Raw genomic sequence first — 25,718 nt, forward strand, 5'->3', positions numbered from 1 at the left:
CCCTGTTTCACATTAAGCAATACTTGGATAGTAAAACCGCTTGAGAGCCACTGATTCTAAAGATTGGAGGTGGAGATCAGCAATTAGAGGTGTCCATGTGAAGTACACATATGGTGTGCACAGGTGAGATTTTTATTAATGGAAGAGCGTTTAATACACAAATATTTATGCATATCACCAGTTAGTACTGGCACTTTTTCGCACCTCTATAAGAGGGTTAATCCTACTCATGAAGGACATCAATCCGGGTGCCCATGTGCACAGGAAGGCATCAGAAGCATCACACACCAGATAGGTGGACTTGTTTATGCCAGGAGCAGTGTGTAGCTCTGAATCACAGGAAGTGTGGGCAGAGAAAGGGTGAATGTCTCCTTCTAAGTCACAGCAGTCAGCCCATGCTTGGCTCCGCCTCTGCCACAGGCTTTTTCAGGACTTTGGGTTTCCTTTTGCTTGCACCATTCTTGTGCGCGCTGGGTTTCCACCTCTTCCTCCACAGACGCCAGAGTGCCCTCGCTCCAATTTCCCACGCTCTGCTCTCCGTCTCCCACATCCCCGAGCGCTGCTTTCTCCGCCACAGAGCTGGTGTTCGTGTCCACAGTGACGCCCTGCGGGCCTCGGCTGCCCAGGCGCCGGCTCCTGGGGAGGGGAGTCTCCACTCCCTCGGGGTGTTCGGCCAGCTTCAAAGGACAGGACTTCACTCCTCTTTCGTATTAATGGAAGAGATTATGGGGCAGTGAGGGGAGGGGCGCCCGACCGCGTTCTCTCTGTGGAGGCGGCTGTTCCTCTCGCCTGCACACACTCTGAGGCTCAACAGAGCCCCCAGGGACTCTGAGAAGGGGCAACAGAACAACAAAGCCTCATTAAGTGAATGGTCTTTTTAAAGACCGTGAAGTACTCTGGTGCGGCTGGCCGCAATTAAACAGACGGCAGACCACAACAGCTCCTCTCCCCCCACGTCAGCTATGAAAATCAGTGACACTCGGTTTAAACCGGGTCACCTGATTTTCATCCGGAGGTGTATTGTCGTTGAGAGTCGGTTTTAACCGAATTCCGAACAGCCTAAGTATAATGAAAGAGGATGTTAAAACAGTTAAGGACTCACTGATGAACCTTTTTATTTTAGAGCGAGAGGAAACTGAACTTAAGAAATTTACTGTGAGAAGGAATTTCACACTGAAAACCGTCCCAGGCCCAGAACCCTACCTGATATTTGTAAATAACTCATTCCACCGCTTTCTTTTAATTAGATTTCGTTTGAATTTAATTCATTTTTTATTGGGCTCATATTATAGATGGGAGACCCCTGAAAACACTAAACCTTGTGATTGTGATAATTTTTCACCCCAGGACACTTTACATTTTATTATGTTCTGTGATCACTATGATGAAATCAGAAGGAAATATCTTGTCCCCATCCTTAGAGAGGCCCGCTTCCTACAAGTGAGGCCAGCCCTCTTATTCCTGCAACTTTTGCACAATGCACGCGTCACTTTTCATGTTGCAAATTTTCTAGTAGCAGGAGTACGCATTAATAAGAAGCGCAGAAAAAGTAATAATGGATTGATTATAAACAAAAATTTTTAAATGCAACTGTTCTAAAAATCTAACCCTCATAAGAAAATAGATATAGTGATGTTTTAAATATTTTAATGTACTTTTTAAAAAAAATTCTATTGTATATAGGAATCGTTTGCGCCCATGTCACTTTACATTCTGATGTTATGAATTATGAATCATTATGTATATATTGTGTAAATATTTTCCCTGTGTTATTTAATTTTTCTGTATGTGTAACTTTTGAAATGTATCCTGTGTCTTTTTATGATTTTTTCAAAATCGAATAAAAGTGATTGACTGACTGACTGACTGACTGAAACCAACCTGCTTGTCTATCCGCCCAAGAAGAATTGCTGGTTGGCCTGACTTCGTGCTAGCTCCTGCTACATTATTCTCCGCAACAGCAAATCCTGTTCATCCACCCTTCACCAAAGGGGTATCTGGCTTCCTAGAACTCTTATCAGCTACAGCATCCTGCCTTCTCCTGCTGGAGATTTTTGTCGACTACAGCATTGTGGCCTGTCTTGCCAGAGATTTTCAACTTCCAAAAAAGTGACTAAGTCTGAACATAGAAAACAACAGTGGAATGCATTAGGGGTAGCAGACCGCATCTGGGTGCAAAGCATCATATCAGCATTCACCTGGAACACAATATTTTCTATTATCTCCCATAACTGACTGCCATACTAGCACTGGCACGGTGAAAGAGGCCCTCTCATGGTGACTACTAACACTGAATGGAATACATTCTGTTGTGGTCTTATTTAATTGTAGAAAGATGTCCTGCATTCAAATTTCAACATTTGCTTGTCATTCTTGACTCTTTTGCATGATAGTGATATCGTGTGATAATTTGATATACAACTTGGATGTCACAAGATATTGAATTAGGGAACCATATACCAAAGAGCACTGGAAACTTAAAAGCACTTGAGACAATGAGGACACCTCAGGGAATCCACAGGCACCCTAAACTGGCCAAGAACTACCCTTTTTGATTGTGACTGTAAAAAGGATTAAAGCACTTCATTGTGAATCTCCCTCCACATGAGCTACAGGGGACTGGATGCTTTTAAAAAATAGAATGAACTCCACTGTACGGAAGGCCAGAGCTAAGCACTGCACAGCTGGTCAGCCTTAAATTTCAGATATACATGTTCTATCTTTTATGTGTTGAGTTCTCCACTAGAATCCAGAATCTCAGTAGTCATAAACTTACTATTAACTTGTAGTTACGGAATACAAACAAAAAATGTACATTTACACAAAAGTGAAAGATTATCATTGTGAATCAGGCCCCAAGTGTCTGTGAGTGCCATTCCACTGTCTGGGTACCCCTGTCAGAATGTACATCTTCCTGTCAATGTTTCAAGTGTCTCGTTTTCTGTGCCCCACTGTTTCAGTATCAAATTCTCGGTCTTCTAGTGTCATCCACTCCTTGCTCAAGAGCCACGTGGGCAAGAGGAATATCAGGGATGGAGTTATAAGGTAGAGGTTGTGGGCAATAGGGAGGAGTTGTGCTCTAGATGGTGCAGAACATGTTTTCTTCCAATTTGAAGAGGTGTTGCGGGACTGGCCCTTCAGAAAACTAACATGGACAAAAAGGGGCCATGTTAAATAGCTCTCAGAGGAGGTGGGGTCATGTGACAACCTGTCAATTTAGTTTGTTAAACGTCTTATGGAAGGAACAGGAGGGGGCTTCACAAACACAGAGGCCATTTTCAGAAATATTGCTCTGGTGCTCAGACACTAAACCAAATCATTGGAAATGATTTCCCAACAAAAATGAGTCTTTGCCTCTAGATGCAAAGTAAAGGAAACAGCCTTGCAGAGGGCCATATAGCAAGATTATCCCTCAGTCAATAATAGCTGATCTGGAGGGACGCTCAGTAAAGAGCTGCTTGTGGGGAGAAGCAGAGAGAAGGGGTTATGCAAATAACTGGTTTTCAGACCATAAGCTCTGCAATACAATTTTCTAATTAAAAACACCTGCAACTGGATTCCTTGTTCATTGAAATGCCTTTAAGTTAGGAACAAGCATTTGAGGTTACATATGTAGTGCACTCACTAAATGTACCAGATCATTTTTAGTACCATTTCCTAACAGGTATGTCTCTCAGAAGCAACAGCTAACTTGATTAGCCATCAGTAGTAAAGATACATCATTATGAGCTCAACAATTATGACTGATAATTAATAGAAAGTCTGTTCTAAGACGCCTATGGGGCTTCGCATTTTAATTGATAAAATCCTAGGTTTTCGGAGTTCTAGGGGGTTGGAATTAAATGTAAACAAGACTAAATATATGGTGTTTGGAAAAGGAATGCGCGATATCTCAAACATTCATGTTGGCAGACAGATTTTAGAAAAGGTACATAGCCTAGATTACCTAGGGGTTCCATCTATGGAGAATTTTAAGTTGTCGGGACAACCGAACAAAAGCACTCTTGTAATCAAACAAAGACGTAATGCTATTGTTAGATTGCCCAAGCAAACAACAACAGTTGCAGTATCGCCAGTCCTTAAAATGTATCATGCCAAGGCACAGGGTGCAGCATTCTATGGTACTGAGTTCTGGGTTTGTATCAACTTCCATTATTTATCTTCAGTTGAAAACAACTTTATTAGGAAGTTGCTTTCTGTTCCAACCAGCTCACCCATATCCCAGTATAGTTTGACATCGGACTGAAAAGAATTGCTGCATTTGGTCGTACTAAAAGCATTAGTGTATTGGGTCTGCCTCTGGACTACACCTGAGCTAAAATATTATAAGTACTCTCTTACAGATTTACCAAACATCCCGGGGGCTAGGACCCTTCCATGGCTTAAATTTGTTTGTGTTTGCCTGGGGAAATTAGCTTTACAATGATATTGGGCAGAGCCAACTGCAATTTGCAAAGCAGACCTCAGCACATTGAAATTACCCTATTGGACTTACATCATTGATGACTATATAATAAAGAGCTTAAATGGTTCCTTGACCAATTTCCTTTTAGACTTTAAGCCTTTTCCACTCTTTGAGCAATTCCTAGATTCAATATTATCTCCTTTAGCCAAGAGTCTGTATATACGCTTTCATCTTGGGACCCTCCCAATAAGATAGTTTACTCACAAATGGCGCTAGGAACAAGATTCTAACATATGCCCAGCGTATGGCCTGAGTGATGCGAATGAGATATGGGGTCGATTCCGATCCAGCAAAAAATTCCGCCGTACGAATCGTATCCGGAGCCCTTTCCGTACGAATCGTACCCATCCGTCCGAGTCGCGTAGTACGATCCGCATTCCGTAAATCCGTCCGAATCATCGCGATCCGTACGTATTGCAAGGCTGAACCGCACAACTCGTACACAGCCGTACGACCCGACGAGTACGATCCGGTCCCGGAATTCAGGATGCGATTCGTACGGTCCACGTCAGGTAAGGGCGATTCGTACGGAAAAGCGCACAATCACATACATGCTTACCCCCCATGATCACAGGGGTACGGCGCATACCCCTGCGATCATGGGGGGTACGTGCCGTACCCCGCGATCGAAAGGTATACGCACCGTACACCCAGCGAACATGGAGTATGGCGCGTACACTCCGAGATTGAGGGGTACGGTACGTAACTCCCATGATCGCCGGGGTATGCGCTGTCCCCCTGCGATCATGGGGGTAGATACTACACCCGGGGGGGCCATTCCGTACCTGTTTCGGGGCGAACTCAGCTTTTACAGCACTTTCCAGCTCCCGTAGAAAAAGGGTCGTACGGAGCATATCCTACACGAATTGTACTTGCCGGGTCATACAAAGCAGCCGCGAACCGTACGAACGTCGCGTACAGCGGGTTCCGAGGGCGATTCATAGGGGAATTCTATTTGTACGGTTCCTGGTACTATTCGTACGGATAGCTGCATTGGATGTGGATCGTACTACGTAGTTCGTACGGGGACGGTTACGGCTACGATTCGTACGGGAAAAAACGCTCCGAACGGCTATTCGGAGCGCTTTTTACCGGATCGGAATCTTTTGCCCCAAGTTACACAATTCCTGCTGCAAATGGATTCCCCCAATATGCCGAGACATGGGAACAATTAGACACTTGGTAGCCTTTAGGAATTTAAAAAGCAACAACTCTCCCAAAATCGTATTTGCAGTGAGTATGTTTTACAGTCAATTTGGCACAACAGAAGCAAAGTTTTAAAAGCAGTTATTTAGTGTTTTTGCACACTTTTCACGTGATTTTTTCCTTTATAGTCATTTGAATTTTTTAAATATTTTTAATATTTTACTTTTTTTTAAAGATGTTAATGTTTGGTAGGATATTGCATTTGTATTTTCTGTCAGTAGCACATGATTGGTGGCTGTAATTTGCACTGACCCCATTAGGGGTCAATTTGTAGTAATCTACCTCATGCTGTCGCGGTTGTGCTAATGTCTTAAAATCACCTCGGATACTGCTATCGATGTATCACTCTGTTATGAAACTAGAGATGATGTTTCGCACAGCCAATACTAAATATTAGGACAAAATCATAATATTATTATTTTTTTAAGGGTCGAGATTAAGTATGAATTGAATTAATACTGTATATTTGCTGTTTTCATGTTCTATTTTATTTTTTTTCTGTGATTTTTATTGTGGGTGTATATTTATTTGCTTTATGACAACCGAATGAAGTATTGCTACTACTACTAATTGCAAGTCTCTTTCCTACTGCTGACTGACTCTCACGGGAGGTTACATAATGGCTGCCATTGGTTCGCATGGCATTAAGTGCTGCTTCTGAGCATGAGGCACCTCTAACAAAGGGCAAAGTGATAGTAATATGTTCAACTCAGGAGGCCAGTCGGGATAGGTCTCAATAGAAAATACATCCGCACTTATACAAGCCCTCTCTTTTACTTTCTCTCCAGTTTCAGTGTTACAACTTATGGTTATGTTCAAGCCATGGTATTTGCCATTGATGAAATAAACCGTGAGCAGACTATCCTTCCAAACCTCACCCTGGGTATTCGGGTATTTGACACATGTTCTTCAGACAAGAAGGCAATCGAGGGCACCCTGCAGATGTTGACAGGACAAGGGAGACCCACCCTGAACTACAGATGCAAAAGTCCTTCACCGCTCACCGCCATTATTGGCGAGTCCAGTTCCACCATCTCAATGTCTATCGCCAGACTGTTAGGACTTTACAGATACCCACAGGTAAGACGTGTGAGTGTAATGTGGCAGCTTCAAGAAACGCCTTTGCTATTTCACAGCAGTAATTATTTCTATTTACTTGAGACGACTCAAAAGTCAGGACAGACAGGAATTGCATTCCTGAGTTACTTTAGAAAGACAAACACAGTTTGCGTGAATAAGATGCAAGAAACTAAGACTGCTGAGAAATACTCAAACCTTTTTTCTGCCATACAATCTTCACTTAAATATAGGACTGTGATCACATTTATAGAGGAGAGACTACATAAGTTAGGTGTACCGCCATTTAAGACTCAGAACCAACTGAGGAATTTACATTTAGTCTTAATACCAAAGTCAGGTTTATCCCAATATAAGACAAATATCCAGCTTAGGCATACTACACTAGTTATCAGTCCTAAATAGAGAACTCAAGATCCAGTCATATGAAAGGCTTTATCAACTTCTCATTACTTCCTACACTGCGTTGTGAATTGTCATAGTTCAATTTCTTTTCATTACTTGCATCTACAAGTTTAAATTCATAAAAGAATTGTAATCTCACCCACTTAATAAACCTGTTTAGAAATGGCCTTGTATGCCACTTGTAAGCTGTTGGTTTACTTCTACTTTAAGACTTTATCTGTTGAGTTTCAGGACTCATACAACCCATTTTTTTATTTGTAAATTGTACATATTGTTTTCTAATATGGTCTGTTCTGCGAATAAAAACAATTAATGAAATCAATATAATAAAATAATCATGGCTTCATCTCTCATTTTTAGATCAGTTATGATTCAACCAGTCCTTTACTCAGCAACAAGTATGAGTTCCCTTCCTTCTTCCGAACAATCCCAAGTGATGACAGCCTAGCCCAAGGATTGGCAAAGCTGGTGGTGCACTTTGGTTGGACCTGGGTGGGCATTGTTTCAAATGATGATGACTACGGAAGATTAGGTTCTCAGCGGCTCAAGGAGCAGCTCCTGGTATATGGAGTTTGCTTTGCCTTTCATGAATCAATACCTATTGAACCTTCAACCATAAAAACCAGTATCATTGTGGAGACTATTGCAAAATCTTCAGCCAATGTTATTCTTGCTTTTTGTTCAGGCTACATTTTGCTCCCAATAATAAGAGCATTGTCCCGACAAAACATCAGAAACAAGGTGTGGATTGCTAGTGAAGGGTGGGCGACTGGCCCCAGGCTAATACGTAGCGAATTTGCCAATGTATTGAGTGACACTGTCGGTTTGACTGTCGAAGAGGAGATAATCCCAGTATTCAAAGATTTCCTCCTAAAAATTCATCCTTCAAACTACCCAAAGGACAGATTTGTTCAACAATTCTGGGAATTGGCAATGGGATGTCTCTGGCTCAGTCCTGAATCCAATTTGACTGTGACAAATATTCAATTTGAGGATGACACTGTCATTTGCACGGGTGAAGAGAAACTTGAAAAATTCAAAGCAAAACTTGAAAATGAGCCAGATCCACGATTTTTCTATATGATTTATAATGCTGTTTACTCTGTGGCATATGCCCTAAAGAGCATTCTATCTTGTGTGCCGGGCTATGGACCTTTTACCCTTAAAACTTGTGGGAAGCTTTTGGATTTTAAGCCATGGCAGGTATGTTTCTTTGCAAATTGTCTGCAACCAAGAGTCTCAGGCGAGGCGTACTTCCCCAACTTGTTCATGTAATAGCAAGAAATATTTAGCATGCCTTGAATTGGTTCAGTGATCCTGTAGAGAGTTAGTGGCAGAACAAAAGCTTGGAAGCACAGATTCTTCAGAGGGAGATACTACAGAGAGTGATAATAGTGATGGGATGACTGAGAAAACTTACTCCGAAGTCTTATATATTGGTTAATGCATGTGCTACAAATTAGCTGTGGGCATAACTGGAGTAATTTTCTCGCAATAAATGACTTGGAATAATGTGTGTGTAATCCAGCACTTAGCGCTATTTTCTTAGTGCAAAATACACCCTCACCATCGAAATAGGCAAGGGGGTGCATATTGTGCAAATAAAATATAATACTTAATGCTGCAGGACACGAACAGCAGTAGCCAGGACCTGTTCTCTCAGGTTCGTTGTTTCTATGCACCTCCTGCAGGATTTTGACCACACATTACTCTTAATTACTCAAGCTGGTGTAATTGCTTACTTTCACAACACAAGACTACTGCGCAATTAGTAACATTAGTATGGTTACTCCGGAATAACAAAATTTCTCCCAGGCCTACTACAGATTCTTTAAGAGAATGATCACTTAGTAAATAGGAGTTGACTTGGGCAGAATGCCGGTGCCTACATGAAGTTGGATACCAAAGAGATGGCTAGGCTTACCTTCAGGAAATGGGCTATATGGGATTTACAAATGCTTTTGGTCTAAGTTTCATACATGTGATTGGTCTCCAAATGAATGTAGCAATTGTTTTAATAAGTCAAATTATGCCAGTAGTATTGTGATGAGGTTCAAGTGCTGATGTTTCTGGCTGGTCAACAAGAGTCTTGTGTGTATGGCTAACCAAGGTGTTCTCAGGATGGGTCATGATTTAGCAATGTGTACATTTATATATCCAGCTCTTCCATTACATGAAAGGCTTACGCTTCAAAAACAAGATGGGGGAAGAGATATTCTTCGATGAATATGGCAACCCTCCTGCAGCCTATGACATCATCAACTGGCAGCGCGGGCTTAATGGTACCATCCACTATGAGAGTGTTGGATCATTTGATACAAGGCAGCAAAAGGGACAAGAGCTCTATATCAACAGCAGTGCGTTATCATGGGCCAGGCAAGGGAAAGAGGTATGGCGACATTTAGAATTGTTGTACAATTATCAGTGTTTTTATATAATGGACTTTCACGTTGATCGCATAGTATTGCCAATATTTTTAGATGATATTTACCTAGCATTTCTGTGCTTGTGTTTTTATAAATTACTCCTATTTTTATTTTATGTTTTATCATTGTAGGTTTTTATTTAGTATTTGGAAGAATTACTTTGCTTATTTCCTTAAATCATTGCCTTTGTGTTTTTCATTTATGGAAATGTATGCAAATATCATTTGTACTAAGTTTAGAATGCCATTGTATGTGTTTGTTGTATGCACCCATTGTGAACATTAGTTACGTTATAAGATCCTGGCAGATTTTTACTTGGGCTGAAACAAGTTGATACACTAAGGGCCTCATCTGGGTTTCAGTTCCGACTGCCGCTTTACAATGCAGGCGGTCAAAACTGAAACCAGACGGTCATTCCTGCTGGATTCGGATGGGTTCAAGGAGCCCATCTGCCAGTCAGAGACCGGCACATAATCCCAATGGACGACCTTTCTTCTGTTTAGATTACAATGCTTGGTTTACCACAGGCTTTCTATGCTGAGCTTTTCAACATGGAAAGCCTGTTGGAAAGGGAGTTTGGGGGCAGTTAGCAAGGCCCCATCTCCCTGAGACATCTAGTTGGGGGCCGAAGGGCCACCTATGGCTGCCACCTTGTTAATCCCTCCACCGTGTAGCAGACACCTTGAGGTTCCTGCCACGCGGTGCAGGTTAACAGGAGCTCCCATTTTTCTACAGGAGCTTGTGCCACGTCCAAATTGTGATTGTGTTATTAGGACCGCCAACCAGAGGTCGGTCGGTCACAAGACTGTGACGGTGTCCATCCAATGCAACTCTGACCGACATCATAATCGAGCCCTAAATTGGGCCATACTTGAGTTAAACTGGACCTTATACCTGCTGAGAACTAGGCTAACAGTGGAGCATAATGCTATTTCCCCTCTTTCTGTCCGCAGACACTAGCTCAACCGTTTTGCTTCCAATATATGGCAGTAATGTAAATTAGCTAAATCTTGTCTAATCAGGATATTTTTAGATTATATTTGTGTTTGCAATACATATTTGCTTTTGCATTTTCACCACACACTCTTGTATTATTTGGGTTCCATCACCCTGTATCATCTTGTTCAACCTATTATTATGAGTGCAATGAAGAACATGTTACGTGTCTAACCTCATATATTAAGTTTAGAATTTTTATCTGATTATGTTATGTTATGTAATGGGCATTTGTTAGGCACACATATCACTCCGAGGGGTCTCATGGCGCTATCGCGAGGCCATCAAAGTAGGGGGTCCGACGACATGGAGAACTGGGTTTAGAATAGCCAGGCTTTTATCTTCTTTTTAAACTGTTTATGGTCTGAGATGACAAAAATATTTGTTGGCAGCATATTCCAGTTTTGAGAGGCCAGGTGAGAGAAAGACCTATCACCATTTCTGGCGGTTCAAACTTTCAGAGGTGTAAGGTTTTTACTTGGTGAGTACCACTTGAGTTTCTATGATGAACAGCTTGGCCCCACTCTCTGGGATGTATGACGTTACAACGCATACTTTTACAATGCCTACCTTTACAACGCATTTTTTACAACGCAACATCCATTACAACGCATTCCATTACAACGCATGCATTTACAAAATTTTTTTAAAAACTACCTTTACAACGCATTCCATTACATCGCATACTACCTTTACAACGCATACCATTACAACGCATAACATGACATTGCATGTAAGGTAAGTATTGGATAGTGTAGGGGTAAAAATTACTATTCTAACTCCAGGGGGTGCAACAGTAGGGTAAGTGTTGGATAGTGTAGGGGTTAAAATTACTATTCTAACTCCAGGCGGTGCAACAGTACGGTTAGTGTTGGATAGTGTAGGGGTAAAAATTACTATTCTAACTTCAGGGGATGCAACAGTAGGGTAAGTTTTGGATAGTGTAAGGGTACTATGTGCTGTAATGCTATGGGTTGTAATGGTATGCGTTGTAATGACTGCGTTGTAATGACATGCGTTGTAGTGGTGTGCGTTGTAGTGTCATGCGTTGTAATGGTTGCGCTGTAAATGCATGCGTTGTAATGGATGTTGCGGTGTAAAAGGTTTGTTGTAATGGTAGTGCGTTGTAAAAGTTGCGTTGTAAAGGTTGTTTCCCCACTCTCTGATTGGAAGCCAGTGCAGTGATATCAGGGTAGGTCCCGAAAGGGGATCGGAGAGAAAGATTCAGAACTAGTCTGGCTGCAGTGTTCTGCAATACCTGGAGTCTGGTATATAGGTCTTAATGAATGGAGGCCATTAGTGCATTGCCATAATCTAGTCGGCTAATTATTAGACCATGAACCCACGTTTTCCTGGCTTCTAATGGTATCCATTGGAGATCTTTCGCAGTATTCACATGGTGCCATACCATGTGTCCAGGGTCTGATTTACATGGTCCTTCATGGATATCTTGTCATCTATTATAATCCTGAGATTTCGCACCAATTTTGATGTGGGGCAAGGACCCATGCTGGTGGGCCACCGTGAATTTGACCAGGATAGTTGTGCTTTGCCAAATAGAATCACTTCAATCTTGCATGCATTGAGTTGTAAATATTTGGTATGCATCCAGTTGGATGTATGAGACATACAGTTGATAAATCATGTACTTGTTTCTTCCGGATTCGGTCCCAAGGAGACGATTAGCTGGGTGTTTGTCTGTATATGAGATTCCTTCAAAACCATATGACCTGATTACCCTAGCTGGGGAGCCACATATAAGTTAAATATGATGGGACTACTTGTTGATCCCTGAGGGACTCCTTTGTCAGCCTCTGAGCTGCTGGATACTATAAATTCAATTTGGACATTGCTGGCACAGTATTTTAGAAAGTTTTTTTAGCCAGTTTAGGAATTTAACTCCTACTCCAATCTCTTCAAGCCTTTGTATTAAAATGGCTGATAGATGGTATCAAAGGCTGCCCTTGAGTGCAGCAGGACCAGCATTGCTGACTGCCTGTTGTCTAGGTAAGCAGGATTACCCTTATGACATGGTTGGGTGATAACCAGAATCAGAATCAGGTAAAATCGAATAAAAAAAATAACTATTCATGCTCTTTTCACTTTGCCACCTGTCCCTTGGTTTCTCTGTCATAGGTCTAATTCAAACTAAGGAAAGGCTCACAATTTGATGTGGATAAAAGACACATACAGTCATGATGAAACCTTGAATATTCAAGTATGCTATTACTAAAGATAAAACCATTGGGGTTTCTTTTGATTTTCTTTCTAGGATATCTTATAAGTGTAAATTATAGGACTGGCAACTAATAGCTTTAACATTTGGTACTAGCTCCTAAAATTAAACATACAGGGCCTGATTTACTATTCTTTCACGCATTACAAGCAGGAAGGGACCTTGCTGTGCTGAGTTGCAGGAAATAGAGATAGAAAAGATGTGCTATAACTACTGAGATATGGTAGGCTCCTGCTCTCTTCAGGCGCTGGCACACTTATGGCTCCCTAGCCCTAATGCAGACACCCTTGGCCAAAATTCAAGGATGCCTGCATTGAGGTCAGGATTATTTCTGTGCTGGGAGGGATAACTTCCTGCTACCTCTAGCTCCTTAGTCTTCCGTCCTCTTCTTGAATTTTTCTCCTTAGTTGCCACCACAACCATTACAATGATCATCACCAGCATTGCCACCATCACGGTTACTGTTGCTATCATTATCTCGACATCTAATGCTATCATTACCACCGATACTGTTGCACCTATTAGCGACACCATAATTACACCACTTCTACCCTTGATAACACCACAGCATTCGTGTAAGACTATGATTGCATGTTTTTTCAAATAAAAGGCAGAGCTATTGACTTTCCAATGCTTGTGTAATCTGCTCCTGTTTTCTCCGAGATAAAATGTGGTGGTAATGGAGGCCAATATATCATAGTTTTTATGACTTTTCACAAATGATTGTAAATCCTTTGGTATCGCGATCTGTGAGCCAAAAGCTTAATAGTCTAAAAAATAGAGATTAACAATTTATTAATGTTTAACAATGCAAAATTGGAGAAAGTTTAACTTGCAGATTCTTGGGCAACAACATAGGATATTTAGGATCTGCTCATGGGTTTGCAACTCACTTCTGATTGCCTTACTTCTGATAAACCACCCCAAGACCTTTCTCTGAATTTAGCAAACAACTGTAGGTTGAATTTTTAAACCATTTCAAAACCAGCATTCAGTGCAATTAATATATGATCTGCAGCTCATACATAGGGTACATTCACAAATTATTATTATGCATTTACATTATCCCTATAGTTTAACCCGTTTAGAGCGTCGAACGTTCAGCGCCCAGTGCTGAACGTTCGAATAACCGGTGGGGCCGCGTTGGCCAACGGTCGTGCGCAGCACTGGCAAGGTAGTGCACGTGACGACCGTTGGCCGACGGCATCGCTTAAGGGGTTAACTACTACCACGTTCATGGTACTAAAGATATCAACCTCTGAAGGTTGGAAGACTGATTCTGCCATTGTACCCTTCATCTTCAAGCTCCAGTCCTCCCAATATCCACCGTCTAGAATGAATGAATGAATGAATAAAATTTATAACGCGCAAACAATAACCCGAAGGCATCAAGGCGCCTAACAAAACAGATCAAAAGAGAAATCGCTACATCACTGCAGATACGCTTGCACAAAAAGGTGTGTTTTTAAAGCCCTTTTGAATGCCTGAAGAGTAGGTAGGGATCTTATTTCCAGAGGGAGAGCATTCCACCACTTGGGCGCCAGAGTGGAGAAGGGCCTGCCACCCATTTCACTCTCCTGAAACGGGGGGCAGATAGCAGGAGTCTGCCAGAGGACCGCAGATCCCTAGCGGGAGTGTAGCCGGACAAGATAGATCCTACACCAGTGGGACTGTTTCTGGCCAAAGCCCTGTATGTCATGCATAGGGTCTTAAAGTGAATGCGAGCCTCGACAGGAAGCCAATGTAGCAGCTTTCTGGCCGCTGTGGCTGAGGTGCGCCTAGGAAGATCCAAAACAAACCTAGCAGTGGCATTCTGGACTACCTGTAAGCGCTGCAGTAGGCTCTTATTCATGCCCGCATACAGCGCATTACAGTAGTCCATTCTGGAGCCGATAAGGGCAACAGCAAGCTGTTTCCTTGCCTGTAAGGATAAGTAATGCCTAATCCTCCTCAAGACATGGATAATGCCCCAGCAGGTGGAGATGGTTCGGCTGACCTGCTTACCCATATCTAGGGCAGGGTCAATCATAACCCCCAGATTTTTTGCGGAGGAGGTGGGGGTGGGACAGGCTCCTAATGAGTCAGGCCACCAGCAGGATGACCATACGTCCTCTTTCCCTCCGAACACCATCACCTCCGTCTTCTCTCCGTTTAATTTAAGCGAGTTTAGGATCATCCATTGACCGACTGCCTCCATACAAGATCTAAAATTGGAGGCAGTCGGAACGCTAGCCTGGGAGAGAGACAAGGATCTGGGTGTCGTCCGCATAGGAAACTATCTCCATCACATAAGATCTGATAAGCCTGGCAAGTGGGGTCACGTAGATGTTAAATAGGGTCGGACTAAGGGCCGACCCCGGGGGACCCCACATTGCACAGGAAGGGATGGAGATAGGTACTCCCCCAGCTTCACTCTTTGCACTCGGTGGGTGAGGAAAGACGTGAGTAGATCCAGGGCTGCACCACGCACCCCAATCTCCCTCAGCCGAGATGTTAATACTGAGGGAGAGAGGGTATCAAAGGCCGCTGTTAGATCTAGGAGGATCAGGAGGGTGGTCTGGCCTCATCAACGCGAGTGCGGATATTATCCAATACTATGGTGAGGGCTGACTCAGTGCTGTGTTCCCTCCTGAAGCCATGTTGAGAGGAATCGAGACATTCCAAGCTCTCAACGAAAGCGGCAAGGTGCGCATTGAGATGCGCCTCTAGCATCTTTGCTGGGGCTGGGAGTAGGAGTTAGCCTGTCTTCTGCAGCATTGCTAAGAAGCTTCAATTGAAAGTGCTGTAGTGCCTGCTTCTGGCCTACTGGTCCCACAGAAGGAACATCCATATTTGATATCACAGCTGCTTCCAGGATATGGCTGTGAGATAAAGCATACATTAAAAAATATTGTTATGTGAGGCCTAGGGCATTGAGTGAGCTAGGCTTCCTCAATGAAAGTGTTGGGTTGGTCTACCACAAAGTGTTTTTTAATTGATTAATTTCATAGTAAAATGTCCTAAATATAGTGCTTATAAGCATTTGATTTAGTAAGCAGTTCTGTAAAGAAAGACTAGAAAAATTCCAGTAGCTATGGGGCTGCACTGTATCAAAACAAAATATGTTGACATAAGTGAAGCTTGTAAATACAAGAAATGTATGTGCCACTCTCTCAATTATGTTCTTGGAGCTGCAGGGGCTGATATTTTCTTGCTTCATCAAGCTTTGTAAACAATACCCCTTTTTGTCAAAATGTCTAGGGTTTTCCTTTTGTCCAGTGATTACTTTGATCCAGTGGTTGCATGTGTGCCACACTAGCACACACTTTTAGGGTCGGGTCCAGCATGTATTTGCCCTCACCAGACTTTGACCTACAGCAAAAGAGAGAAAAACAAAGAAGGGAAAAGAAGGAGGAAGAGAGAGACAAAATAAAATCACAAATAAATAAAGCAGGGATGAAAAAGAACATAAAACAGTGAGATGAAGGGAAAGGAAGTGTATGTGGTAGATGAAAAAGACATGAGGTTGAATCAGAACAATGCATCCTTGGAATTCAGTTCTCCGACATTTGATTGTGCGCTTCTAAGTCGAACTGTGGGTCCCAACACCTATTATTTTACAAATTGCACACTGCTTGTGTCTCGTATAGCCAAATCTTGACCTCGACATTTCAATATGTCACAATTAGGAGTCAGTGTCCATAATCGATGTGTTCACATGCCCAGAGGCACACATCTCTGTAAACTAAAAACTGTGCAAACACATTTTGTGACTTCTGTGTTTTTATGTTTTTTTGGTTTCCAATATCTGGGTGTGTTTATGCCCTAGAGAAGTGACCTAGGGACCGATGTAGGTCGGTCGGTAATGGCCGAAAATCAGTATTTTCGGCCGTTACCGATCGGTAAATAGGCGAATGGTATGTAGGGGGCCTTATTTTACCGAATCGGTAAAATTACCAATTCGGTAATTTTACCGATTCGGTAAAATAAGTAATCGGTAAATGTACCGATTCGGAGCCACCCATATGTAGCTGGGACTCTTCAGAGTCCCAGGAGCCTTAACGAATCGGTATTTTACCATCAAATCCAATTTGATGGTAAAATACCGATTCCGGTGTGCATGCACATGTGTGCATGCACACCTATGCCATGTGACAGGCAGACCTGCCCTTAGGGCAGGTCTGCCTGCCACATGGCACCCGTGCCTGTTTTGGGGGTGCCAGAGGGTGTCAAAGTGACACCCCCTGCACCCTTGTGTGAATCGGTATTTACCGATTCGGATACCGAATCGGTAATGCCCATTCATTCCTATGGGCTTCAAAGCCCATAGGAATGAATGGGCATTACCGATTCGGTATTTACCGAATCGGTAAATACCGAATTCATGCGATTCGGTATTCCAGCACATCTGGAATACCTACATGTCGGACCCATAGATTTACCGATTTTAAATTACCGAATCGGTAAAATTCGGTAATTTAAAATCGGTAAATCTTTCCTACCTACATCTAGCCCCCAATGTGCTGTTTTACTTGGCTAGAAAGTATGGTTTTCACAGTGGTGCAAATATTGTGGAGTTACATAGGGTTCGGTATGGATACAAGAGTGCTCCTCGGAAATGATTTTCATTTCATATCTTTATGCAAGGGAATGGATTTTGAAATGCAAAATTGTAAGTAATGTATTATTCAGTGTTGGGGCGGCTCTGCTGACAGAGCAGGGGAGGAGTGGTTTGCACTCCGTAAGTGCGCAATAACGTTTGGCCAGCCGGCCAAATATTCATAACCACTTTGCACATTCTACACCCAGGCTGCATCACAGCCTGGGTGGAGAACATGCCCAGGCTCCCATTCCCTGGCTGTGCTCCGAACCAGCCCCTGCCCAGCATGCACTCTTCCCAACTGCCCCCCGTCTGTGCCGGCCGCTCCTAGTAATATAACTCATGTGGAAAAGACTTTCTATAAATGCAATAGAAAAACATATTTTTCTACATGGAGGAAGCCCTGCCCTTCAGCTGCCTAACATTGTTAGGGTTATTTTCTGCCCATTTCCAGCCTGCAAAGAGAGTATATCTTACACTTTACAGGAGTAAATTGGCAACCATTTCTAGGGGGGGGGGTGCATGATGACAAGGTTTGGGAACATCGCACAACCAAGTACATTTGTGAGTATTTACAAGGTTTGTGAGTGTTCGTCAATGCTTAATTTCAACCAGTGGTTTCCGGTGCACAGCACCGGCACTTACGCATCAACACCAGCACTTTTCATGAGCACCAGTTAAGGACACATTAATTTATTGTAGACACTGGGAGACTAAATGATTATCTCAGAATCACAGAATGTTGAGCTGACGCCAAGACTCGAACCTGGTTCCCCGGTTTTGAAGTCAGCAGCTCTAGCCATTACGCAACATCCTTTGTCCTGATTTTTTGGTTAGAAGTTGGTTCTGTTTTAGGTGGTGCTAACAGGAGAAATGGGCTGGTGCAAGCTGCCCCCTGACAAGAGCGCTGGCACCTATTTGTGTTTACCACTGGTGTAACGCCCACCCTGGAATGTAAGCTTACACTTCTGAGAGTATTCATTTCACTCAAGAATCCTTGTGTCATTAATCGTTTAACAAGTGTAACATCACCTTTTATGAATGCTGTCTGTTTTTAGCATGTAAGCAACGTCTACATAGGGAATTAGTTCTGTAAATTGGGCCCAGGCTGGATCTTCTTTTGTCTGTGTCATTCCCACTGGAAACTTTGGAACAAAAATATGGTGAGATCATGCAGGGCAGCAGTTCTGGCATGCTTTGATCCCCGGAACACCGAACTAAATTGTGCCCTGGTCAGGTTCTTGGATCAAGCAGAAAAAAGAGTTTGTGATGTGATCGATCCAAGTGACCTTCCATCAGCATAATATTTGCTACTTTTATTTATACTGGACTGGAATTTGCATTCCTTTTTTTACATATGTACACTTTTAAATACTTTTATTTTTTGTAACTTGCAAAGGTTTTTTTAAATCAAGCAATAAAGTCTAATTAATTAAAGTGTCATTCCCACTGATTAACGTCACAGGGTCAAATGCTTAACACATGATGCACAAGAAAGGGAGTGACCTTTCTGTCCCCTCAGCAACTAGATGGTAGATAAAGTGAATGAGTTTCTTCAGTCATGGATTTGAGGATTTTACATTGCAAAGTTTCAGATGTGTAGAACTGCATACCAATAAAACCTACACAATATTTATCTGCCTTTCTTCTCACCCTCAGGCTCCTCGTTCTGCTTGTAGTGAAAGCTGCATTCCTGGTTATTACAAGGCGGGACGGAGAGGGCGGCCAGTCTGCTGCTATGACTGCCTCCCATGCTCAGAAGGAGAGGTGTCAAAAGAAAGAGGTAGGAATTTCTCTTTTGTAGCTCTGGCTAAAAACAGCTTTAAAACTGTTTAGATCTCATTCCATCAATTCTTTGAAATAGGAACCACAGAGAGAGAGTGGGCTGTTCTATCAGTCCGCTTCAGGTATTCGCTTTCATATGTTGCATGGACACCACGAAATGTGCATACGTTACCGAAAATATGAAGCACATTTGCACAATAAGGTGGCAATTTTATTATGATTCGGTGTATCTGTGTTTTAATGGGCACATAAGAAACATATTGCAATAGAAGAAACATGCCAAATTATAGAGAATTATTAGGTGCATAATGTTAAAAAATCCCCTGGTCAGAAGCCTTAACTATACTATTCTATCTATCTATCTATCTATCTATCTATCTATCTATCTATCTATCTATCTATCTATCTATCTATCTATCTATCTATCTATCTATCTATCTATCTATCTATCTGTCCATCCATCATCTATCTATATACATATATCTATCTATATGCATATATTTATATATTTTTTTAAACATTTGAACTGTGGTTTAGAACAAAATCATTTAAAGTTCAGTATTAGGAGATGAACAGAGAAAGTAGTCCACAGCGAACACACAAGGCAAACAAAAATAAGAGCTATATTTGAAATTTCATCATTTAAAAAAACAAAAAAACTTTATTTAGCATTTTCGTAAAGATAACAGCAATGCACTGAATTCTATGATGTACAATGTAAGTAGTTCTAGTCTCAAGCATGCTGTTGCTTCTCTTATCAATCAACACACCAATGATAGTCCTCTCACCCCTGTATCTCATTGTAGAATAACATCTGAGCTCGACAAACCGTATAATATATGAGTGTCATGAGTGGAGCATATTCTGTGCCATTCTAGCCTACACCTGTCGGGACTATACCCTGTTCCTGCTGGGTGGGGGATCTTGTTGCTGTGCAGCCAGGAAGGCTCTGAAGGGGCCCCATATATATTCAGGTCTTGAGGAGGGAGGGATAGTATTGGCATATAACTCATTCTTCATGGAGCAAGATGCCCATCTGGGGAGCCAGTTCTTGATCGTAGGTGTATGCCTACCGCCTCATTGTATGGCGATTTCTCTATTAGCCTACAATAAACAAATAGCAACAAACCTGCAAACTTTATGTGGAAATTGGACTACATAGCCTAAAAGGGCAATCTCTGGAAAAGGTTCCATTGGTATCTCTATCATACTGCTTATTGTCTTGCGAATACCTGTCCAAAAAACATGGATGCCTGGGCATGTCCAGCAAGATGCGCCAAATCGGCGTATGGGGAGTTGCATCTCTGACAACAATGTAACCTAGTTGGGTCTATCCTATGTGTTTTAGCTGGAGTGATGTACATCTTGTGAACATTTTTTAAATGGATCAATTTGTGGCGACTATTAAGGGAAACAGATTTTGTAACTGCACAACAGGCCGCCCACTGTTCGTCCATTATTGGATCACCCAAGTCTGCCTCCCAGGCGCTGCAAATCTTGTCATCGTTGACTGTCATGATGTCGGCACATGCTCTGTAGAGGTGGGATATGAGATGGACCCCCCTGCTACTGCCTATCACTATTGTGAGTGGAGGGAAAGATGCAGACTCTAGTGGATACTCCGGAAGCCTTGCCTGCAATGCGGAGCGTAGTCTCATTAGGAGAAACTGGTCCATGAATGTAATGTCAGGAAATAAAGTCTCGTCATCTGGGTCAAGGCCCTCAGGATATACATCACCCATTTTTGCGATGTTAAATTTAGTACAAGTCTTCTGCACTAGCCGTTCACCAGTGATGGGTAATTTTGGCGTTAGGGAGTGGAAGAGCAGAGGAGTATAGAGACTGTGTGTTTGTAATATCTTTGGGGTCTTCGGGGATTCCCATGGGCAGTACGGTAGCCAAGGTGTCCGGAAGAACAAAATCTGATTCCCGTACACAGGAACGGAATCCTGGCATCTGGATTGTACCATGCTTGCGCAAAGCTGCATTGTGCTGCCAAATAACACAGTTGCAAATCAGGGACTCCATACACTCTGTCTCTACCAGCTAATCCTTTGTTGTTTTCCATTTTTTCCTTTGTTCTGCTCTTTTGAGAGGACCCCTTAACTCATTACTCTTTAACTATTGCACCGATCTTACTTAGGATCCCTTCCCGTCACCCACGTCCTATGATCTCTCTGATTTGATTACGCTAATTGGGTGGCCTTTATATATCTTTTCATCCATCTGTACGTTCTTGTTGCTGTCTCACGTTCGGATATCGTTGGACGGGTTGCCAAGCCTAAACCGCCTCTATCGGTAAGTACCCCTTGGATGCAATGGGCCTCGCCCTTCCTTGGCCTTTGTCAACTCTTCTATCGCTATCCTGTTCTCTGACAGATATTGTGTCTGCCTCGTTATTTTTAGATTGGATGCTTCTGAGCACCCGTGACCTGAGGATTCCTTAGGAGCCTCCGGTCCAGGGAAGACATGGCTTGACAGTTCGGGCTGGACTGTTCCCATGAGGCACAGGGTCAGGCTGATTTGCATATGGCCATGTCTGCACTGGGGTGGCTGAGTGAGCTAAAGAATAGTGATGGATTAAACCCAGATCAGTTGACTGGGGGTGAGTGTTTGATTTGCTCAAATGCTCCGTCCACCATCCCCTTTTGTATCGCTTTGTTCGCCCTAAGTTGGCAGGGTATGCTCAGACGTGAGTCCCTTGCTCACTTGGCCACTGGATTCAAGATAGCCTGGCTGATGAGGATTATGAATCCGAAACCGGTCCCAGGATGCTTGTTTCTGGTCCACGGAAGACATGGCTTGGCAGTTCGGGCTGGACTGTTCCCATGAGGCACAGGGTCAGACTGATTTGCATATGGCCATGTCTGAACTGGGGTGGCTGAGTGAGCTAAAGAATGGTGATGGATTAAACCCAGATCATTTGACTGGGGGTGATTGTTTGATTTGCTCAAACGCTCCGTCCATCATCCCATTTTGTATCGGAGGTGCAGTGAAGATACAAAATAGCTCTGATGAAAGCCTTTTCTCATTATGCCAGGAATCATACTGAGTCAAAGTTTGCCACCTTTCTTATTACTAGATTCAAATCACACCATCTCTATATAGATATCAGATCTTTGTATATTAACAGGCTCTGCATATACAGAGGCTCTATTTCTGATGGCCCTTGTTTAGGCCACCTTTCTGATTACAGTAGTGCTTTAAATTGATACCAATTTTATTATGGTATGCAGACATAATATTGATTTTTTATTTTTGACCTACACTAATATCGAGTTTTAAATATCGTAGGAACAGAATATCGAAGTCAAGGATATCGGTGACCAGAAAATCGACCTTATCGTATTTTTATATTGAAGTAAGTAATATCGAAGTAAGTAATATCATTTGCAAAAATATCGTTGTTAATAATATCAATATTTATATTAGTGTTTTGTATTTTAATATGTATTTTATATGTATATTTGTAAAACATTTTGTAAAGTTTTTGAATTATTTTTAAATATATGTATTAAATGTTTAGAAATTAGTAATTTTTTTAAAGTAAATTTGCGTTTTAGTATCAGAGCGGGTTGTAGGTTTATAGGGGAATTGGGTTCCCCTATAATTAATTAATTGATATTTTGTATGTATTTTTATTGATTATTAATTTATTCTTAATTATCTAATGCATTTCTATTAGTTGATTACTTTATAATTATATTCATTATGAATAAATAACAATTATGTATTGGTAAATAATTATTAATTCATAATTATTTTTTATTAATTGATTCATTGACAATTACATTAAATGTGTTATTTGTTATGTGTAGTGGGTTTATAGGGGAATAGGGTGGGAAGAATGTTATTATAATTAAGTACATTTCAATTTTTATTAATTGGTATTGATTATTAATAATTTTTAATTCATTATTATTTGGTAATTAATTTATATAGGGTGGGAAGTAATTTAATGTTATTTAACTACATATTTATTTAATTGTTTTGGTATTTATTATTAATATTTTTTGTTAATTACTTATTAATATGTTGTTTATTTTAAAATGTAACACCCATAGCTCTGTTTATAGGGGAGTTCACAAATTTAATTATTCTTTCTTTTATTTATTTTCTTAAGATGGGTCTTCCAAATTGCTCTAGCAAACCTACTTTAAGGCAAGCATCCTCTCAATTTCACAAAATGTTATTGTAAATACGCCTACATTTGCAGTTCACTGCCTAAGTCACAAATAGGTCACTGTCCGACTTTCTCCACTTGGCCACATTATATGATACAAGGACAAAGTGCTAAGGGGGTCATTAGGATGGGGCCATCCTTTTGGGGAATGGGACCGCCCCCCGATGCTGCGGAGGTCCCTTGCCTGCTATTAGGATGCGCCTGCCACAGTGGCGGGCGCATCCTGCATTCCTGACATTGTGGCAGGCGGTGCACTCAGCACCGCCTGCCACAATGCCAGGAAGGCATGGCGTGCACTTCCATGCACAACATGACAGGCACAGCACGGTGCCTGCCATGTTATGCATGGAACTGGTTACCCCCCATGTGCACCCCCCACCCCCCTGAATCCAAGAGGGCCCGCTACAGGCCCCCAATGGCGAAAACCACCTGCCTTAGTTGCCGCCACGGAAAGGCACAACCCAGCAGACATGCTAATATGGTTGGTTGGGTCTTCCAGACACCGCCACCATGTTAGCACCTTTTCCGCCCGGTCGACTCTGCGGTCCCCCCGCCATGATAATGTGGCGGGGGTAAATGGAGAGCGGGCAGAGGTTTTTCGCGGGCGGATCGCTACTGCCATATGGACTCCTTAATCTCCATGTTAGATCTGTGAGCCTTATGGTGGGCATTCCCCAAACCTATTGCCTTCAGACCCCCTATTTTTGCTGTTCTCATTTCTGTTGGCTTAATACTCTGTGCACTTTACCACTGCTAACCTGTGCTAAGGCGTTTGTACTCTTTCCCATACACAAGGTAGAATTGCCTTATACCCAATTGGCAATCTAGTTTACTTATTAGTCCCTAGTAAACTGGTACTGCATGTAGCCAGAGCCTGTTAATTAAATGCTGCTAGTGGTCCTGCAGAACTGGTTGTGTCATCCTCTTAAGAACCCTTCTAAACATGTCTTGCCAGTGCAGGCTGTTTGTGCAGTTTTAAACAGCCATTTCAACCTCGCAAAGCTTCCTTTTTTAATACATACTTCACCCCTAAGGCTATCCCTACACAGCCCAGAATGCTGGATGCAGTGTATTCAAGTCAAGATAGCTTTATTCGGTATTATTAAAAGACCATAAAAGCACAATAAAAATTCCTACCCTGATACAGTTGAATCTATCTATATTACGGCAGGAGAAAACATTAAAAAATATTAAAAACGTTTATATACACTTTATAAAAAGGCAATCTGAGGAACTCAATTAATTAAGTATGCTATTAGCTACATATATATAAATTCCAACTTTTACATTAAATCATGGAGCCTCTAGTTCTGACCACGTATTTCAGATAATTGGCAGCTGTATTCACAGTAAGTTCATCGGGTAACATATACAGCCTAATTAGAGCAGGTCTGCATTGACGCAAGCCCCACAGCCTTAATAGTGGTAACAAAAATCTCTTTCTCCCCCACTCATAATATTTACAGAAAAAAATGCTATGGATATTTGACTGAGTCGAAACGTCATCACATGGACATTTTATCAATAACACAGACCAGTCATTTGGAGTAGGGAATGTTACCATCCTAAAAAAGCAGTCTGTTCTCATCCTAGTTAAGAGTAATCTTGTATAACTGGGGATTTCCAGAGCCAGATACGGATGTAGGCCTGGACCATATAAAATGCGGCGATGGGAAATGATTGTTGACTTCTTACCATCCAGGTACCACCTTCTGTCTTCCAACAGTTCGAGACAAGAATCTTTTAAAAATTGAAGAACATGTACTCGGGGTTGTGAAGAATTCGGGGTGCCCAATGGAGTTCATAAAGTTTTTAATGTATTGCAGCCAAATAATCTTCTTAGCCGCTGATTGTTTCAAGCAGTCCTGGATCACGTCCCTGCTGAAACCCGTCTCATCTGAGGACCAAATCTTATGCCACAGCATAACTGGTGTAACCTTTATCAGATCTGTAATATGCATACGGTTTAATTCTTTATGACAGATGGTAGTGGAAACAGATCTTGGAACGGCTAACAAATATCTGAGAAAGGCATTTTCTGTTAGTTGGATTTGTGAGCAATCGGCCGTCCCCCATATGCCAGCGCCATAGGTTGCAGTCGATACGCATTTAGCTGCATGGATTTTAATCAAAGTGTCAGTGGGTTTCCCACCCAGGCGTTTGGCAAATTGTTTTACTGCTCCAATAGTACGGGAAAAGGCCAGGTTACGTGTAGCTATCGCTGTTGTCCAAGTTCCTCTATTATTGAATGTGATGCCTAAATATGAGAAAGTTTTAGTTAAGCTTATCTTAGACTGATTAACAAAGGTTCTGCGGCCTATATTAGGTTTTTTTTTTAGAGGTACAACACATGGTAAAAG

At 42.0% G+C, this 25,718-nt stretch overlaps 1 protein-coding gene across 1 annotated transcript in view; it reads left to right on the plus strand.

The window, feature by feature from the left end:
• The first annotated feature begins 6,493 nt into the window (after positions 1–6,493).
• LOC147678462 (vomeronasal type-2 receptor 26-like) overlaps positions 6,494–25,718 on the plus strand; it is a 62,724-nt gene continuing 43,499 nt past the window's right edge. Inside the window, exons 1-4 of the mRNA XM_086946583.1 lie at positions 6,494–6,751; positions 7,514–7,621; positions 9,315–9,542; positions 19,050–19,173. Of these exons, the coding sequence (XP_086802709.1) occupies positions 6,494–6,751; positions 7,514–7,621; positions 9,315–9,542; positions 19,050–19,173 (718 nt within the window). The remainder of the gene's footprint in view (positions 6,752–7,513; positions 7,622–9,314; positions 9,543–19,049; positions 19,174–25,718) is intronic.

Source organism: Lissotriton vulgaris, chromosome 12 (assembly GCF_964263255.1).
Source record: "Lissotriton vulgaris chromosome 12, aLisVul1.2, whole genome shotgun sequence".
NCBI lineage: Eukaryota > Metazoa > Chordata > Amphibia > Caudata > Salamandridae > Lissotriton > Lissotriton vulgaris.